General features: G+C 37.2%; 3 protein-coding genes across 4 annotated transcripts; 1 reads left to right on the forward strand and 2 right to left on the reverse strand.

Moving 5' to 3' along the window:
• Positions 1–10660: 10660 nt before the first annotated feature.
• On the forward strand, positions 10661–11827 carry LOC116019353 (uncharacterized N-acetyltransferase p20-like). Its single transcript, XM_031259533.1, has 2 exons — positions 10661–11475; positions 11598–11827. The coding sequence occupies exons 1-2, from the start codon at positions 10929–10931 to the stop codon at positions 11639–11641; spliced, it is 591 nt and encodes a 196-aa protein (XP_031115393.1). The 5' UTR covers positions 10661–10928; the 3' UTR covers positions 11642–11827.
• A 107-nt stretch (positions 11828–11934) lies between these two features.
• On the reverse strand, positions 11935–12653 carry LOC116001129 (uncharacterized N-acetyltransferase p20). Its single transcript, XM_031241024.1, is given in 2 exon segments — positions 11935–12167; positions 12170–12653. Coding segments are annotated over 2 exon segments (510 nt in total). The 5' UTR covers positions 12618–12653; the 3' UTR covers positions 11935–12105.
• A 5019-nt stretch (positions 12654–17672) lies between these two features.
• On the reverse strand, positions 17673–19090 carry LOC115998087 (putative B3 domain-containing protein At5g66980). 2 transcript variants are annotated; one of them, XM_031237567.1, is made up of 4 exons: positions 18856–19090; positions 18436–18715; positions 18268–18345; positions 17673–18158 (listed from the first exon to the last, which is right to left on the reverse strand). In XM_031237567.1, the coding sequence occupies exons 1-4, from the start codon at positions 18922–18924 to the stop codon at positions 18139–18141; spliced, it is 447 nt and encodes a 148-aa protein (XP_031093427.1). In that variant the 5' UTR covers positions 18925–19090; the 3' UTR covers positions 17673–18138. The 2 variants fall into 2 exon arrangements, with proteins under 2 accessions (XP_031093427.1, XP_031093418.1); XM_031237558.1 differs by having other exon boundaries at positions 18254–18345; positions 18856–19088.
• Positions 19091–20788: the final 1698 nt, after the last annotated feature.

Consider the following 20788-nt stretch of genomic DNA (forward strand, 5'->3'; position numbering starts at 1 on the left):
GTCGCGACCTCTCTCTTTTCTTCCAAGGCGTCAAGCTCAGCGATCATCATTCGCTCGTTGTCATTTTCAGCGTAGCCGCGTTCTCGAGAGGTCGGGATCCAGGCTTCGCTCGGCAGCCGGGCTTCAGCCCCATAAACCAGCGCAAAGGGAGTTTCCTTAGTAGCTTCCCGAGGGGTCGTCCGATATGCCCATAGCACATAGGGCAGCTCGTCCGCCCAGCTTCGACCGGCATCAAACAACTTCTTCTTCAGCCCATCTAAGACCGTTCGGTTCGCGTTCTCGACCTGCCCATTTCCCTAGGGGTACGCCACGGATGATCGGATGGACTTCGTGCCGACCGTGGCTAGGAAGTTTTGAAAATACTGGCTCTCAAACTGTCTTCCGTTATCCGTGATCAGGTGCACGGGGACTCCGAACCGGGCGATGACGTTCCTCCATACGAAGCGTGTGCACTGTTGAGCCGTTATGGTCACCAAAGGTTCTGCCTAGATCCATTTCGAAAAATAATCGATAGCCACGATCACGAATCTCTTCCGTGCTGCCAACATCGGGAACGGCCCTATGATATCCACCCCCCAGCGAGCGAATGGTATCGCCGTGCTGATTGTTTTCTAGACATTTTTAGAGTAATTTTAGTAATTGTTTTGCATAAATAAATTAAACTTTAGTGTTCATCTTATTATAAATATCTTATTTATTTATAAGTTACTAGTTTATATTGGTTTTAATAAATATTAGGCTAATGTTTCATTTTTATTAATATAAATAGGAGTTTTATTTTAACTATAGTATTAAATATTATTTGGTAGCTTTATGCATTTAGTTTAAATATAAGTGTTTTGATAATTAGGTTTAATTAAGTTATGTCATTAGGTTATAATTTTGCTTTACATTAATTTTATTTTAATTTATTGTATGTTTCTTTTCTTTCTTTGGGGGATTTGGCGCAACAGACTAAGGCAAAAAAAAAAAAAAAAAAAGAAGGGAAATTAGTTTAGTTCTTCCTTGGGTTCACTGGAACGTACGAGAAAGAAGGAAAAGAAAAGGGATTAAAAGGGTTTTGGGGGCTCACTGGAAAGCGACGAAGAAAAAGGGAAAAAAAAAGAAGAAAGGAGTTTTAATTTTGGTTTTAGGGGGATTCCTTTTGCGTACGGCAGAACACGGACGGAGACGAAGAGGGCAGAACACAAACGGGAGAAAAGGAACGCATGGGAGCAGCAACGATCATCAGCGAGGAAATTCTAACGAGGAGGAGAACATATTCGAGACTTCATCGCAGGAGATTTCTGAGCTTCGATCGCGGCCATTGATTCCATAGGCTTGAATTATTTCCCTTCCTCCTCATTTTTATTCCGCTTTAAATTTTCAGAGTAATAATTCCTGAAGAGTTCATATATTTAATTATGATTATTGGCTAGAAACTTTAATTAGGGATTTGGATTAGCCTTATATTAGATTAATTGACTACTCCCTAGGTTTGATTCTTCTAATTTCGATTAAATAATTGAGAGTGATTATATTTATCTTATGTATTTTTGCTGTGAATTGTGTGACTGGCCATTGCATACTTATGTTATTAAGGTTTATAAGAAGAATTGACAAGTGAATTATGAACCTAGACCTCGTAAGATAAACATAATTGACCTAAACTAGACATAGCTTTAGGTATTTGTGGTGAGTTTTGGTTGTTGCTTAATGGGTTCAATTAATGTTGGTGAAATATCGACGGATGATCACAGTTAATTGGATACAACCTAGTAGCTCGACGGAGTATTAGGATATAAATGAAGCAATCATCACTATAATCGCACGAATCAGTACTTAAGATGGTTAGTTAATTATCTAATAGGTGAACCCAAATCCCTAGTCTTTTATCAATTGGAAATTTCCTTTGCTTTAAATTCGTACGTATTCTTTTTAATACAAGAATTTCTTTTATTTGTGATTTTCCTATCTACAAGATTAGTTATTAAGAATAGCAGTTAATTGTGTTCTTCGTGGGATTGACCCTGGTATACTCCAGGAATTTATACTGTGATTGACTCTGTGCGCTTGCAGAAAATATATCTATCATTAACGCTGCTGCCAGTGTCCACCATCACCCTTCGGACCTCTGCTCCGCAGATATCAACGGTAATAACTAACGCCTCGGCGGATTGGTCTCTTCCGAGGGGGAGGTCTCGGTCGGTGAAGGTTATCGGCTCGTCCTTCATTCTCTTCTCGGGTTGGCTGGTGCTGATTGAGTATACGGGCAAATCCCTCGACCAAGCTTGTCGACGATCTGGATCGTCGCCCCACTCCGGCCCGCCGAAGATAACATGGATGATCTGTTTCGACCCGGCGGCAGGGGGGTCATGGTCGGGTTCTGGCCCCTTATCTTTTTTCTCCTTGTCAGACTTCTTGAAATATTTCTTCCACCCTCGGCGTCGGTTCTTCTTCTTCTCGGCAGCAAATTGCGCTAGTTCTCCCGAGCGCAAGAGGTCTTCAATCAGTCCTTTGAGGACATGGCACTCGTGGTTTCGTGCCCCCGGTTCCTGTGATAGGCGCAGTACTTGTCTTTATCGGGGCCGTCTCTCGCCGGGGCCGGGAGTTGAATCATATTGCAAGACTGAGCTGTTGGTCCCAAGGGGATGGGGTACAAGTCTAGAGGGGGGGGGGGGTGAATAGACTTGTATAAGATTTTGCAAATCTTTTCGACCTCTCGTGTGTATTGAACTTAGGATGTTTAGGTTCGATACCTCACGAGGTGAAGACAAAGTTTTATGCGCAGCGGAAATATTATCCCCTTTTGGTTAGCACGAGTTTGGGTTAGTTCGAGAGGTGTGATTATATGCAGTGCAATCGAGAAGTTAGCGAGAGATAAAAACAGAAAGTAAATGCAAGAGAGATTTTTAAGTGGTTCGGCCAACCCGCCTACTTCCACTCTTCTTCCAGAAACTCCCTGGAAGGATTGCACTAAAAACTTCCCTTTCTAGTACAATAACGAGCGCTTGAGCTTTGATCACCAAGCCCGCCTCAAGCCTCAGGTTTTTCGCCCCGCTTCCAGTTACTCCACCTCTCGAGCACTTGACCTTTGATCACCAAGCCCGCGTCAAGCCTCAGGTTTCTTTCGCTCGGACAGCAGCCAGGTTACTCCGCCTCTCCTCAGGTTTTTCTCCCCGCTTCCAGTTACTCCACCTCTCGAGCACTTGACCTTTGATCACCAAGCCCGCGTCAAGCCTCAGGTTTCTTTCGCTCGGACAGCAGCCAGGATACTCCACCTCCCTTGCTTAATCCAAAGCAAGACGTTGTTGATAGTCACAGTTGAATGTAACAATCTCCAATCTGACCACAAGCTATCGTTGAATCAACTTTGATGTAGAGCAGCTTTTGGTCACCTTCTGGATGTATGACAGTTTAGCTTTGTAACTCTCTTCGAACACTAAGATGTGTTCTCTCGCTGTATTGAATATCAGGATGATATTCCAAGTTAAGCACTTTGCACTAGAACGTTTTTATCAGACACCTCTTGTTAACCTCTTGACCTCTTTCACTAACTTTTTTTCTTCTGTGTCTTTACGTCCTTATATATGAGAGTAGAAGAATAGTTCCGTTGGAGGGAAAACTATTCCGTTTGAAATTGGTCTCCCACGCCGAACATGGGTCTTTGCACAATTTCAGCATTTTTCATGGAGTAGTGGTCTTGTAACTTGAGCCTTTTGTTTTGTAGTGAATATTCCATATTCCACTTTCTTGAGTTCATGCTTCACTTGCTTCTTTTGGATAAAGTTACTCTTTTTATGTTCCCATCATTCCTTGTTTGGGGAATCTGACCACTTCAGGATTGGTGCACTTCTTGACCGTTTGTGGTGGAGGTCTGACGTGTCATCCACTTCCGTCCATTTTGAAACCTCCCGCTCAGCACCTCTTCAATATTTTATCTCCATGATATTCTTCTTCTCCAAACTTAGAGTATTTTATCTGCACATGTTGACTAACATTCAGCCTCTTGGAGAAGTGCCGGTTTATCGAGACCATAGAAGATGTCTCGATCACTTGATGTTTCAATCCCATGTATCGAGAGGTCTATCTCTCGAATATTCTTTACGTCTCGAACTCGATAGGTATATCGAGAGGTCCTTACCTCTCGAACTTGGCTTGTGTCTCGAGACTTAGTTGATGTCTCGTAGACCCTTATTCCTCCAGAGTTGTCTCGTGCCTGCTTCTGATCTATCTGTTTGCTTACAACACGAAAACTTCTAAGTTGTTCAAACAAGTTTACCTTAAGCTTAAATATTTCCCGAGTTGAGCTCAAATTACCCGGTTGTATTTTCGCTCTTAGTTTACTTATCGAACTTACATTGTTTTGCCTATGTATCGAGACTTGGGGATTCTTACTTAACAGTTGGTATCATCAAAACCTATTACATGATGTTCCTAACATGAGCATACTCCAAGATTTCCCCGATCGGTCTTGATAGGGGGGTGTAGATTGGATTCCCATCCTGATCCTTCCTTCTGGGGTCGGGCTATCGTTTCATGTCTCTCCGACCTTGTCCTCCGGTTTCCATCAAGTGCTTAGCAACGTTGGCTTCTTCGGCCACCGTGTGGTCGGTCATTCTCCTTAAGGCTTCCTGGTAGGTGTTCGGCTGATGGAGAACGAGGTCCTGATACAAAGGCCCCGCTCGTAGCGCAGAGAGCAGTAAGTTGACCGCGGTGCGATCGTCTACTGACTCTATCTCTGTTATGGCGGCCTTCCACCTTTCACTGAAAAGGGTCAAGGACTCGCCTTCTCGTTGCTTGGCCTTTTCCAAGGAAGTGAAGTGTTTCTTGGCAGCCCGTGAGATGGTAAAGCGGTGAATGAACTTCCTCGCTAGTTCGGCAAAATCGGCGATGGATCCTGGTTCAAGAGAGGCGAACCACTCAGCCGCCCGACCAGACAGGGTCGAATAAAATGCTCGGCACATCACTGTGTCCGACACTCCCATCATCAGCATGTTTCCGTGATAGGAGTTGATGTGCTCTTCCGAATCGGTTCGCCCAGAGTAGTCTTTACTCCCCGGCACACGGAGGTCCATGGGATACGGCTGATCCATAATATCTTGAGTAAACGGCGCTCGGATCAGATTGCTCTTGATCCCCCCGGGGCCGGCTTCAGCTTGTTCTTTCTTCCATTTGTTGAACTAAGCTGGCACTTGGTCCAGCACTCCCCGAGCTAAGCCCCTGCTGGTCCCAGCGTGACGATCCTTCTTTGGCTTTGTATACGAGGAACTCGTCTCGCTGGAATAGCTAGTTGTTGAGATGCTCATCGGTTGAGGTCCCCGGGTAGCTCGTCCACGAGGTCGGAGGTCGGGATCATCGATCCGGTCGAAAGCGCTGGTTCGCGATGTCTCTGGCTGTGGCACCCCCCTAGGTCGATCCGACGTACTAAGCCGAGACAATGCTGGTCTCCGAGCCGGTGCCGTGGGCATAGTATCAGACCCACGGGATCGTCGCTCGGATTGGGAACGGTGTAGAGCAGGTGGGACCACTGGGACTGTCTCGGCGGTCGTCGCGTTCGGCCTAACAGGCATGGGGGGATATATCAGCTGAGCAGGTGGATACATATATGGCTGCGGATAGAATCTCGGGGAAGTCGGCCACCATTGCATGGTCGGGTCCATCGAATACTGGAAAGGCATCGGTCCCCCGGGCATAGGATACTGGTAGGGAACTGAGCCCCCAAGGATTGGGAAGGGGGCGTCTTGGTGGATGGCGTTTACTGCCTCCGGCGGCGGCACTCCAGCCATGTTGTTGGGATCTACCCGGGAGCTCAAGTGAGAGCGAAGATCGTAATTGTCATCGGCTTCTTGGTTATCGAAGAAATCCATGTTCGGATACATGGAGGGACCGGCTATGGCAAACGATTGCTTTTAAGTCCCGATCCCCACGGACGGCGCCAAAATGATATAGTTAAATACAGAAAATACGATCTGTTATTGCCTCAAGGATCTAAACCCGGTTTACAGTACAAGAATGGGCTCGAAGGGCTCGGCAGGTCGGCAGTGGGCTTCCCTACTGTCCGCGCTCTCTTCAAGACTTAATCCAGAATTGACCAAAAAGATCCTCTCTCTCCTCATAAATGCGCTATTTATAAGGGAGTAAAGCGCGATTACCGGGCCTCCGGCATGACGGGAACGTGGCGCGCATGCGCCCGCCTCACTCTACGCCCAAACGGGAAGGAGTACGTGGCAGCCATTGGCACGCCGCGTCGTGGGCCAATCGGGAGTACTGTTCGGCCCGTGACATCCGACCTCACAGCAACCCTCCCGACCAGCCGGTCGCCCGACCTTCACGCCTCCCGACCGGGTCCGGAGTGTATCCGACCGGTCCTGGAGTATATTCACTATCAGCCAACATAGGTCACAATGACTGATGGGGGATTACAATCCTGACTCTTCCACCTGAGGAAATAAAAGGCATCCTCGACCGCGACGCCAAGACCATTGCTACCAGGCGTATTTACTAATCATCTCTAGGGCTTTAGCCCCTCTTGCGCACAAAAAAAAAACAATGATTTATTAACATTTTGATCAATCAAATAATAAATTTCATAACAAACTTAAGTAATATTTTCAATTCCACAAAACTAAAATATTATTTATATTTTTGGTACATAAAATAAAGAGTTAATTCCAGAAATGGTCCTTCGACTATTGACTTTTACCAATTTTTGTACTCGACTTTTAATTTGACAAAAGTTGGTCCCTTAACTATTGATTTTGTTCCAATTTTGATCCTTCTGTTAAATCTCTGTTAAATAGGTTTTAAAATTGAGGGCAAAAGTGTAAAACTAAATATTTTGGAGTAAAATTAGTGCATTCTTCTTGCAGATTGAAGTTGATGTTTCTACTGCTTTATATTTTGTTTGTGGGTTCGAAGAAATTAGTCGTACTGCATATGTTCTGCTAGTATGTGTTGCATATGTTCGAACAAATTAGCGTATTGTATGTTGGCTTGTGTCAATTTATAATTTGATGATAGCAATCATCCACTACAAAATATATGGGTATGGGGAAGTGGTTTGGGCAGCAATAATTTGATGATAGCAATCATCGAGAAGAAAGGTTAAAAATATTTAATTTTACATTTTTGTCCTCAATTTTAACACCTATTTAACAAAGAATTAACAGAAAGATTAAAATTGGAACAAAATCAATAGTTAAGGGATCAATTTTGATCAAATTAAAAGTTGAGGGCAATAATTGGTAAAAGTCAATAGTCGAAGGACCATTTCTGGAATTAATTAACTCTAAAATAAACTTCTATAATATAGATATGTCTATACATACTTTTCCAATCAGTAAGTCCAATGAATCAATATTGCCTCCACTGAGGCTTGACCCATGACGCTTTTCCAATCAATAAGTCCAATGAATCAATATTGCCTCCACTGAGGCTTGACCCATGATGCCCCACTTGGGGAGTTACTTCATGCCGCTTGACCACATGGTCTTTGGCTCAAGCGTCTTGTTATTAAAATATCTTACCAAATTAAATTTTATGCAAAACATATTGTTTAAATTTTTTTTTAAAGTCTATCCACGGACTTTTAGTTGTTCATAACCATTAATTTAAAGTAAGATATAACTGTAAGAAGGTATAAAAGTATGATTTTTTCTTTTACCAATAAGTCTTTTATTAGTATATTTGTCCATTTAAGATGTTATAATTTGACAATTATATAATATTATATCGAGAGAATAATTAAAAGTAAGAGTAGTCGTCGTTTGGAATGGTAGCTTATGGCTTGGAATCCAACTTCAAACCAAGACAAAGAGAAGAGGGGACAGTGACACCCAAGTTCGAATAATATTCCTCAAAAGTGTGGAAAGTAATGTAGTACAACGTGATGATTAGGTTAGGTAGACTAATGTGTGGTACATATAATAATATAATTTATTTTAAAATTGTTATTTCTAATATCCCAACGGACTTCTTCTTCGCATTATAATATCCACTAGGGTTGTGGAAAAAATGCAGAAGAGACACTTGATGAGAGACAAGCATTCAATATATTGGCGTTTTAAGATTTTGGAAGAAGCTTGGCTTAATGAAAGAGAAGCTGACATCCTGGGGTGTTTGGTTATTGGCTTATAAGCCAAATTTTAGCTTATTTGATCAAGTTTAGCTTTTTGACCAACCAATAAGCTATTTTGAAGTATTTGGTAAATGGCTTATTGGCCTTGGCTTATTGGGCCAATAAGCTGAAAATTGAAAAGCTAATGAATGTAGCTTTTTGTATCAGCTGGTTGGGAACAATAGGTATATTGACTATTTTATCCTTTAAAATCAATGAGATTTACTTTTAAATGGGTGGTGTGTTTGTTATTTTATAATAATAATAATAATAATAATAATACCCTTAAATGTCATTTTACATTCAATCAGCTACTAGTAAACAACTAATTTACCAAACAGTTTTTTATAATCAGCTAATACAACCAGCTGGTCAAACCAGTTAACGCAATCAGTCATCAACTCCTAGCTAAACCAACCAGCTATCAGCTATAAGCTATCAGCCGTTTGCCAAACACCCCCTATAGCTATAGGATTGGCGTTTTTAACTCTTTTTAAGTGCCAAGCACTTTGTGATCAGTTAACACATCTGTGACTCTCTTTGAAGAAAGGTCACAGCCTCACAGGATTAAACTCCGATGGTGGAGTATTGATTCTTTGGATTATAACAAATAGAGAACGTATATTGAACATATACTACGTTGTAATAGAGTCGATACTCAAAAAATAAAACTCTTTAGGTACAAATTTGTAAGAATCCTGACATAATGAGAGACAAGTTGTAGCATGTAGTATTGGTATCTTTAAGATTAATGATATTTTTTGGTGATCGAGAAAATTTCAGTCGCTATTCAATAAATAAATTTTATTTCTGTGTAATAATTTATAAATCACATACGAAGTTAACCACTTATTCATTGTTGATGTTCGTGCATTATGTGGATTCACTTTAAAAAATTACCTCAGTTTTTCTTTTCTTTTTCTTTTTGTCTTTTTTTGTTTCAAACAATGTTAAGACATGACCAAAGTAACATTTCGTGGAGGACACACGTCATTTTTCATATCAAGCCATATAATTTTGACCATTGGAGAAAAAGAAGAAGATAAGTTGCCACTTGCCAACTTAGAAAATGGACCATGTAACTATGCTACCTAGTCGTCGTTATGTCAATTCCTCTGCTTCTATAATAATTCAAAGGCTCCAGGCAAGTTCAATCTCAAATTAATTCTTTGAAATTTGGTACTAGCTAAAAGACACAAGATTTCAAAATCAAGTACTCAAGGATAAATTGCCTAATTTGTAACAAATAATGGAGTATTTGTTTGGATTTTTCGGTTACATTATACTCCGTATTAGTTCATTTATTATATTTGGCTATTATGTTTTCATAACGGCAAATTAAAGTGATTTTATAATATCAATAATAATTTTGATTAGGGGCAACCTCGCCAAATCTGTCAAGTTTATCGGGTGAGCTCAACTAATTTTTTTTTTAAATTAGCATTTTAAAGATTTTATTTTAATAAACTAGCACATTTACGTTAATAAATATAAACTTCAACGTCATTTACTGAATTTAAATCTTCGTTTCCAAAATTCAATTCAAAAAATATAATGCAAGAATGAATAATTAATTCAAGTTATTCCAAGCATCTAACATCCAGATCTCCATAAACTACAAACAGAAAGACACAAGTCTATAATTCACATACCACAAATCCACAATCAACACTAGAGTTTAAAACAACAAACAATCAAACGTAAAACAAAGATATTTCTATATAGTTCAAAATAAAATAAGAGTATAAAAATATGTAGTTGTACAATACAATAATTAAATACCCATTTGTAGCAATTCAATGATCAAGCATAGAAATTAAGTATATAAAAACTGAATTATTAGTTTATAAAACAAATAATTATAATTAAAATCTAATTAAGTAAACACTAAAAGACTAAACATTTAAGTAATTAAATATTTAAACCTGATACAAATAAATCTACTTAAGTAATTAAACACTTAATGGATGCTTATTGTAACTAATTGTTGGAGAGCTAAATTGTTAAGTTGGAGTTTTTTTTTTTCGTTTTCTTTTTTTTTTTGCTAATGGGGCTAATTTGACAGCCCGATTAGGCTGGCTCTTATCAAACTATTTTTTTTGTCCTAACCGCATAATTTTTAACAAAAATTTGTTTGAGAGACTGGTCGAATCTTTAATTAATGATATTAAAGATTCGACACATTAATCAAAGATTTAATTTATTAATAAAAAATTAAACTCGTCTCACGAATTGAGACATGTGAGACGATCTCACGCAAATATTACCCATAATTTTTTAGCCTTAACATGTTAGCTCATCTTTTTGGGATATAATTGGTATTCTTAATCTTATGTTTAAAGTCTAAAAGTTACTAAAGGAGGTAAATCGCGAATTATCTCATTGGCCCTTATATTCTCACCCCTAATTGTACACTATGTGCACAATAGGTCTCATATCTTCTCATAATCTCATCGGTTAATTTCTCCCGATGATCAGTAAATTTCCAATGAAATTTGAACATTACGCTGCCATTGAGACATGACTTTAAGACGGTCAATCGAACTAATTGAGCAGCCTACGAGCCAATCAATCATTTTAGGTCAAGGAGAGCACATGAATTCATGGGATCTCCTTTCAGAGATGGCATACTGAATCTCCTTCCAGGAACATCCCAAGAAAAATTAAAATAATCAATATATTGTATGTATCTATTCAAACTCTTGCTCCCCACTTCTTCTTGAAATTGAGCTAATATTGACTTTGATCCATTCTTTCGTGGTGAGGAAGAAATCAAAAAAAAAATAAATTATCCACCCATAAATTACAAAGAGAATCTAGCAGAGAAGCCATGGAGAAAATGGAAGAAACAGCCTGCAAATCAGAATCCCCAGAAATCTCCCTGAGGCCAATGGAGCTCTCGGACCTGGATGATTTCATGGAGTGGGCAACAGATGAGAGGGTGAGCCGTTTCTGTACGTGGGACACCTACACTTGTAGAGACCAAGCAGTGGATTTTATAAAGAACATTGCAATCCCACACCCATGGCTGAGAGTGATTTGCCTTGAAAACAGGGTAATTGGGGCAATTTCTGTGACCCCAATGTCTGGGAACGACAGTTGCAGAGGTGAGCTTGGGTATGTGTTGACTCACAAGTACTGGGGCAAAGGGATTGCAACAAGGGCAGTGAAGATGGTGGCCTCTGCAATCTTCTCAGAGTGGCCTCACATGGAGAGGCTTGAGGCTCTGGTAGATGTGGATAACAAAGGGTCCCAGAGGGTATTGGAGAAATCTGGGTTTTTGAGAGAAGGGGTTTTGAGGAAGTACCATATCCTTAAAGGGAGATCTAGAGATTTTGTGATTTACAGCCTCCTCTCCTCAGATTCCCCTTCTCTAGGCTAGTCACTTTAACCTTATCTGTTTATTACATATATGAATCGTTGATTCATGTTATTGGGTCCAGAGAAAATCTTTTCTTGTGCACCATAGTCTGATCTACTTTATTGTTTGTGTGGGCAGTAATGGAGCCCATGGAGATTGATGGATATGGCAGGCAGAGTTGAGAAACAGGGCTTCTATGTGATAGTGTTCTTGATGAAATAAAAGTGTATATTTTGTTACCATTACTACTTTGTAAGTTGAATAATCATTGTAAAAATTCTTTGTATATTTTCGACATATACACTGTGTTTGTTAATGATGATCTTTGAATTTAAAAATGTCAAAGAATCATTGGTTGTCAATTGTTATATCATGGACAAGTGTTCATATTACATTGTGAATCCTGATACAAAAACAATATACCTTCGGTTAACATATTATGTACTTACAGTTAATTTAACTTGATAATTGCTGATAAATAATATGATAGTTATATGTACATAAATCATCATCTAGGTAAAAGATGTGTTAACTACAGATACATAATCTAAATGTTTTTTTGGATCAAATATATAACGCAAGATAGATCCTGTCCCTGGTATAATTTGCCATGGTTTGTTACATCCTTAAAAATTTACCTAAATCATTAGTTAACCTTATCACTGGACAAGAAACTATAGATGAACATATCTCTAATCCCACCCTTAACCCATACTTTCTCAAAAAGCCTTCTTTTACAAACCCAACTTTTTCAAGAACCCTTTGAGACCCAACATTTTCAGGCTCCACCAAAGCCGCCAGCCTAACCAGGAAGGGGAAATCTGTGAACACAACAGGAATGGCCATCTTGAGTGCCATGCTCACAATTCCTTGGCCCCAATAACAAGAGCCAATTGCATAGCCAAGATGGGCTCTGTGCCTATCATTTCCGGCTTCCGGCTTGACTGAAATGTACCCAATTGAACGGCCGTCCAGGCATATGGAGTGCCGCCATGGATGAGGTATGGCCACCTCCTGGATATACTTGAGGGCTTCTTGTTTGGAGGTGATGGGGTTCCATCTCAGAAAATGGGTCACTTTGTCGTCGCTTGCCCATTTCAGGAGGTCGTCGGCATCGGAGAGTTGGAACGCCCGGAGAGAGATTCTTGATGAGTCCATAATACAATATGCAAAGTGTTCTTGGGGCCTGGGGTTTGCTTTGCCGGGGAATTGAAAATTCTGAGATTTTCTTGAATTCTTGTCAAGTATAGCAACAAAATTGAAAACTAGTCAACTAACAAATTATTTGTAAATTGTTGTGTGGATTAGATTCTTTTGGTGGTCTATTCTAAATTCCAGAAATGATCCTTGACTATTATTTTTATCAATTTTTATCTTCAGTTTTTTATTTTACTAAAGTTGGTTCCTTAACTATTGATTTTGTATCAATTTTAGTCATTCTGTTAATTATATGTTAAATAGGTGTTAAAATTGAGAAAAAAATGTAAAACTAAATATTTTAACCTTTCTTCTCCACTTTGTTTTCCTCCTAGTAGTGCTTTTTTGTACCATTTTTGCTATCAAATAATAAATAAATAAAACACCTAATACAACAGAAACAATTTAACATAAAATGTAAAAAATAAATATATTGACTTACTTTGTTCCTTATATAATCTTGCGATGGAGGAGAGGAAACAAAGTGAAGAAGAAATGTTAAAATAGTTGGTTTTACATTTTCGCCCTCAATTTTAACACATATTTAACATAATAACCAAAATTGGTACAGAATCAATAGTTAAGAGACCAAAAGATGACAAAAATTGGTAAAAGTCAATAGTCAAAGAATTATTTCTGGATTTAACTCATTCTAAATAGGAAGTAAGGACTTCATAAAATCATTTTCTGAGTTTTTATGCATTTGGCTATCAACAAGAAATACTCATTTTGTTTAAAGGTAAAATGATACATTTTTGAGAGAAAATATCTTTCAACTTTTTTTAATTGAAAGACTTTTTTGAAATTCTTATCTCAAGCTCAATTATTTCTCTTTCTCTGCTTGAGATTTCCTAATTTATCCTTAATTATATGATTATCCGTTAAATTTTTCGTTAAATATTCTCTTATTCATTAATATTCTGTTAACTTTTAACTTACCCATTAATTTCTATAAGATCTTAGGTTCAAACATCATTCCAATCAAAGTTGACATAAATGTTGAATACTACGAATACGTTAGCGTATATTATTAAAAAATGAGCACCTAAATCTATTACTCTTATTAAATTAAATAAATTAGTGGTTACAACAAACAAAAATAATACATATGCATTTTTTAAATTTATAATTCGATGTCTACAATTCCTTAATTCAAAAATAAAATCAATATAAAAAATTTTAAAAAGAGATATAACTTTATTAGTTATATTGTCAATATTTTCTACCATGCAAAGATTTTTTACCTTCAAATTGATTAATTAATTATATTAATACATTATTTATTGTTTTCTTTTTACACTATCTTGTAAGTAAATATCAAAGTTATATTACGAAATAATGTTATATATTTATTTACCAAGTATTATATTAATAACATGAGAAATTTTTTTTTTTAAAAATAGTTTGAACTATTAACTACTTATGGAGGATTTGTTGACAAATAAGACATTCAAATAACTCAATAAATTGATTTAAGACTATCATTATTAAAAATATCAATATAGGATAATAGAACACTGTAACACACTTAATGCATTGAAAACATTCTGAGACTACAACATTAATGGAATCAATCTTTCACAATTCAGAAAATTAAAAAATAGATACCGTTGCAACATTCATTAATCTTGTATGTAAAAATTACCTAGTGTGTATTCTTTAAATATATTAGAACTAATATAAATTTACAATTCATTTCATTTTCATTTTGTACTTTTAGTCTTTTACAGGAAAGAATTATCAAAATAAGTATTGTTTACTAAAGAAGAATCGCCCGGTTCAAGCTCAATCAACTTCGAGCTCAAGCCAAACTCAAGTGGGCTCATTTAATAATCGAGCCGAGTTCGCTTGAGCTTAAATGTTTTAGGTTCGTGGCTCATCGAACCGCTCACAACACACACACATATAGGAAACTAACGAAATAAAAGAGAATATAATGAGAATATATGTATTTTGTATTGATGAATATTACTTGTGAATAGTAAACATTGCATCCCCGACATCCTAATGTCATATGTTATTGCCAATAATCAATAGTATATGTATATATCTAACCAACATGATTGGCGTGGTGGTTCAGCACCTGGGTTCGATCCCCACCCAGGTGAATGGAGCAAAACATTTGGCCAGTTGGGGGTTAAATCCCCACCCAAGTGAATGGAGCAAACCATTTGGCCAGTCCCCTACCACTTAGTGTCCTTCGAGTATTGACTTTTACCAATTTTTGTCATCGACTTTTAATTTTATCAAAGTTTTGGTCCCTTAACTATTGATTTTTTACCAATTTTGATCATTCGGTTAAATCTACGTTAAATATGTGTTAAAATTGAGGGCAAAAATGTAAAACAAACTATTTTAACATTTCTTCTTTCACTTTGTTTCCCCTCTTCCATCGCAAGATTATATAGGAAACAATGTACAAACGATTTACCTAGAAAATCCCAAATCAAAGAAAAATCATGGTACCACCACCCCCAACAAAGTTTCCACTATAACAAATATCAAGTACAATGTTTCAGAAAAAAAAAATTACAAATAATGTGAAAATATCTAAAAGATGTCTGAAACAAATCAAGCTGACCCCCAAAATATTAGACGAAGATAACACCCAAGAAATTGACAAAACTGTACCAAAATGAAGAAACAAGCTGGATGATTTTCTCCTTCCATGCACTACCGCCTACGTACTGCCATAAAAGATGAAGAATGAAGCAAAATTGGTTTTCTTTGCCTTGCTGTCAAACCAAAATGCCTCACATCTCCGTTTCTCCTTTCTCTGGAGAGGGGCACACTTGTGTGTGACCGTCTCACGGGTCCTTATTCTATGTGTAAATGTCATACTTATATGCTCAAATATAATACTAATCAAGTATACAATTTTTGTTACGAGAAAAAATAATACATTTTTCATAAATACTTGACGTATTTTGAGCCCCAAACCATCCTGCCTCAAAGGAACAAGCCCATTTGATAGACTCCTCAGCATTAGCAGGTGGATAATGCTTGGCATATTGTCTCTTTGCCAAACTGTAATGGCATGTTTAGTTGGATGGAAAATCAATTCCATGGAAAAGATTTTCCAAAAAGTTGAGGAAAATGAGTAATTATGTTGTTTGGTTGGATGGAAAATGTTTTCCATGGAATTTGACTTCCCAAAAAGAAAGGAAAACAAATTCTTTGGTTGAGATAGGTATTTTGTTTTCCAAAGAGGGTGGGAAGAAAGTATAAGCCCTTGGACTATTTTACCCTCATCAAAATTGACTAATTACACATGTATATATAGCCAAACCATTAATTACTAAGGGCATATTGGTCTTTATATTCATAATTCATTACCATTTCAAACTCAACCAAACAATAGAATTCATATTCCCAGTAATTTCTTTTCCACCAACCAAACAGTGGAATCTATTTTCCTGGTAATTTGTTTTCCACAAAATTTAAATTCCATTTCCTTCAAATATTTTCCGGCGAACTGAACTGTAAATGGCAGGAATCATCAAGTCATGACAGTCATAAGTCACCTAAAAAGTCTGATTTGTAATTAATAATGGCATGCCCAACAAACAGTTTGCTGCTCAACATTTTCAAACTATTCCGGTGCCCAATGCTTTGGAATTGAAAAAAATTTACTCCTGCTAATCAGATATTATAACTCAATAGCAAAAAATCTAAAATGTAGCGATAAGGGTCAAATAGACTTTGCAATTATAGAACAAAATGCAATTAAACCTTTAAATTATAATTTTTTTTAAAAAAAACTCTTCATTTTTATACAATTAGGTTGATTATCAGGTTACTTTTGAGTCACCGGGTAAAAAATATTTTTTTATTTTTGGCAAAGAAACACACTAAGGAAGTCTGCTCCAACATGGCAAAATCCTGTTGGATGTATAACTATGAAACTATCAAATCTAAGCATCATGGCATTAAAATGAACTTATCTGTGAAAGTGACAGAGAAGACTGAAGTAGAAAGTCCTTTTGATCCACAAATTTGGGATGTTTAGCCAGCCATTAGAGTAGCAGCTTCATCCCCCCAATTCTTTGTTAGATGAATAGATCAGAATGCCATGTAAAAAAACAAGATTGCTGCGTTTTAATTTGCCCAAGATTATCATATCTTACGTGAGGGTCTTTCTCTCCGTTCCGTCCGATGGCCGTTAAATGGACCGGGGTCCACCCAAGGGGAATCGTCACTTACGGAAATTGAACCTAGGTTCTCCCGAAATTCTTCTCCACAAAGAGAGCTCACTTGCCACTTGAGCTACCCCATTAAATTAATTAACCTCATTAAATGCTGAATCATTTATAATGCATAGTGGTTAGTTAATTAGAATGTATTAATTATTACATAATTATGAGGAAAATTAAATATAATTAACAATGTGTAATTAGTGTATAATAATAACGCGGTGGGCGGCAGGACGTGTCGCCGGCAGCGCAGAGCGTAAGTTTTGGGATGGAGTAAAATTAGGGTTGTTGGTCTTGGACCCACTATTTAGGTATTTTTTATCCTTATATTTCAAAAAATAAATACATAACTACGTATTTATTATTTTGTATTTATATACAGTATTCTTTTCGTATTCTCTAATTTTCGTATTCTCTAAGTTACAATGTATTCTAATTTGAAACAAATATTATGACCCTGTTTGGTAAATAATCAGTCTATCAGCCAATTTTGGCTTATTTGATCACTATTAGTTGTTTGGTTAATAAGCTTTTTTAACTCCAAAATACTAAAATTCAAAAGGCTACTCAAAGCAGCCTTTTCAATTAGCTTTTTGAGAAAAGAAATTATACCAAACAACTATCAGCTAACAGCCAATCTATCAAACAACTTTTTACAATCAGCTAATGTTATAAACTAATTATACCTTCTAACCCAAACATCTAACCCAATCAGCTAACAGCCATTTACCAAACAGGGCCATCAAAAGATAACAATGCATTCTTGAGATGCATGTTCAAAAAGGACAGCATGCATCCTACAGTGTAGTGTTGTCCATATTTGTATCCCAATAATTTCCGTCCTCTTTCTGTATCTTACCTAAAAAACAGGCCTTACGGGCGAAACCACCCTAGAAAGAAATCTGGCAGCTTTCTTTCATGTTTGCAAAAATAATTCAAAAACAGACCAAAAAACAAATGCTGCATTTGACAAGATGATTCAAGATGGACAAAAAAGATCAGAGGTCATCTTGGATTAGTGCCAGAGCTAGCGAACTTAATTAACAGGAAGGATCTTCTTCACATCCACCATGAAAGAGTAAGAAGTTGGGAGACGAATGAAGCGAAAGCTGCAGACATCTCTCACCTTAAGATGATAGTACATGGCAAATTCTTTCCACCCATCTAAAATGCATGCATAGGATTTAGATTTCACCTTCCCACCACGTGATTTAAGTTTGGCTGGCCAGGTTTTACCACACGGTCCCCTAAGAGTGATGTTTGTGCTCTTCAACAGATTGTTTGATAAACTAAACTTCTTGGGAATGTACTGCAAATTGAAGTTCACACCTAATATCATCATATAAACGTTTTTTGGACAAATCATTAATACTCAGCTCAAATAATGAGTAATAGCTTGATCACCATGAAAGGACCACCTCTGCGTACATTGTAGGCTTTGATGGTGGTTGTAAAGCAGCTAGAATTTTCTTGCCCGGTACACAAATTCTTTCCTCCTACAACAAACAATTAGGGGTGATTATTAATTTGTGATTTCCTATCAAAATGTTCATTAGAGATATGCAGAGAAATTAAAGGTAACTAACCCTCATGGCTGGTTTCTGGGTTGGGATGGAGATCTTTCTGGCAACAAGTTCGATCAAACAGAATGACACTGAAATGAAAACTGCCCATGTGTTCAAACACGGCAAAATCTTTAAAAGCTATGCCATTTTGTCCCACAAAATCATCCCACCCCTTTGTGAAACAGAGTTTTTGATCTTTGCGTTCTTGGATTTTAACTTTGAAGCTACCATTTTGGCCTATTAACACCACTTCTTCTGGCTTCTTTTCCTTAAGTTTCTTGCACATAATTGGTGGCAGATCCTATGAAGCAATTAAGTAAAGAAATTATTTATAAAAAAAAAAAAAACAAAAAAAAAAAACAAAAAACAAAGCATCGCATAAGATCAACTGATGACAAAGAGCCTAGGAAAAATAATGAAATAGGACAGAGAACAACATACCAGACTCGTATGGAACCCCCACCCCATAATCTTGAAGAAGCGCCAACCAATTGGAAGATTGTGTTCCATTCCAAAAGAGAGAAACTTAGGTTTTTATGGATTATATTGCAAAGGAGATAAGCTCAAGAAAATGTACGACTCCTTAGATTGTATGAAGCATTTATTGTTCACTAAAGAACAGTGATGGCATTTACACCAACAACACGAACCTGAGTAATATCTGTTTGGAGGCTCATTTTTTCTCTAAATTATATTAAATGTATTTTCACTTTTTGTGTCTTCTGAAATTCCCAAGTGTCTTTTGCAATTCCTAAAATTTAAATGTTACATATATTGGTACTAATAAAAATGTTACATATATTAGGTCATTTTATAAAGAGTAATTCTATTTGTACCACCGAAAATTCTATTTACACCGCCATTTAATAGGTTTGATAGCTTTATAGGTGGTGTAAATAGAATTTGCTATTTGCACCATTTCCATCAAAGTTAGTCAAACATTATAGTTTCTATTTAAATTATTTATTATTTATTTGTGATAAGTGCATATTTATCATATTTTTATCTCATATTTAAATTCATTTCTATCACTTAACATTAATATTGTGCTCATAATTATATTGATTTTCTTCATTGAGATAAATAATTGCAAATTGACCAAAGTTGATTAAGAAAAGATAATTGAGCATGTTTTAGTGTTAGAATGGGGCGTATGGCATCTCTATTCTTGCTTGTTTGTATTTGTATTTAATTGCCACCCAACATGACAATGTTTAGTGGTATTTGTAGGATGAAATGATGAAGACAAAAAAGTGATGATGGAAAGTCGAGATAAAAGCAAAAGACAAAAGAACAAAGAATTATATTATATGTTTATGATGGAAACATGTGGGAGCAAAATCTGGAGGAATATTTGGCCAAAAGCATAAAGCGTTGAAAGTGCCCAAATTTAGGCAGTAGCTCCACACTGCATACTCTCGACGCGTCGAGCCCTTCTTTCCTTAATTTATCTTGAATTAATCTTGTATCTAGATGCTTGTTCTTATTTATATTTGGATTTTGGATTATGTTTATGTCTAGATTGTTGTTTGTTCTTCATTTATTATGAATGGTTAGTTTAGTTTCTATGAGTTGTTGTGTGCAAGACTTGTTGTTGAAAGTGTGTGATTAATGGTCAAAATTACATGCTTGTTTGTTGTTGTGTCACGGTGAGAATCGGGCATGGCTAGAACACTCTTGCCACACCTATTGATTTATACAATGCGAGAGCTTGATAAATTATAGGGGGATTTCTCGGCTAATCTTCGGTTCCTTCACTGGCGAGAGCGAGTTGGAATTTAGAAGTTGGCCAAAACGGTTCCTTCACTAGTGACAGCGTGTTGGAATCTAGAGGTTAGTTTAGGCTACCTCCTCACAACTTGTAGGATTAACTTGAGTTAGGGCATGTTGATTTGCTTAGGATCTTTAAGACGAGCCTCGCTCGTAGACTACAAGAATAGATAACTTGCGGTTTGGCACACTCGGGTAGATCACGAGAGACCGAGGACTTTAGTGCATTTCCTCCATTCACAAGGGATAAAACTTCTTTTCTACATTTGTTTGACTCATGATGGACATTGACCTGATCCATATCCTTACCTATGTTGCATCTTATATATCTCTCTTCATTTGTTGTATTTATTTTTGTTTGCTATAACCATGTTATTACCGAACTAGCTTCACAAGAATCAATCCGAGTTAGTGCTTGACCAACCATTCCCTGTGGATCGATAACCCCGGAATACTCTGGGTATTTGCGTGTACCTAAAAGCTACAATCAAATTGGGAAAGAAATTCTCATCGCTTTCTCCTCGATCCAACGGTTGAAGCTCCCAATCTTGCATCATCTCTCTTCTTATTACAAAATAAATCCTAAATTACTCCTACACTACTA

The sequence above is a fragment of the Ipomoea triloba genome, chromosome 1, assembly GCF_003576645.1.
Source record: "Ipomoea triloba cultivar NCNSP0323 chromosome 1, ASM357664v1".
In the NCBI taxonomy this organism is placed as follows: domain Eukaryota; kingdom Viridiplantae; phylum Streptophyta; class Magnoliopsida; order Solanales; family Convolvulaceae; genus Ipomoea; species Ipomoea triloba.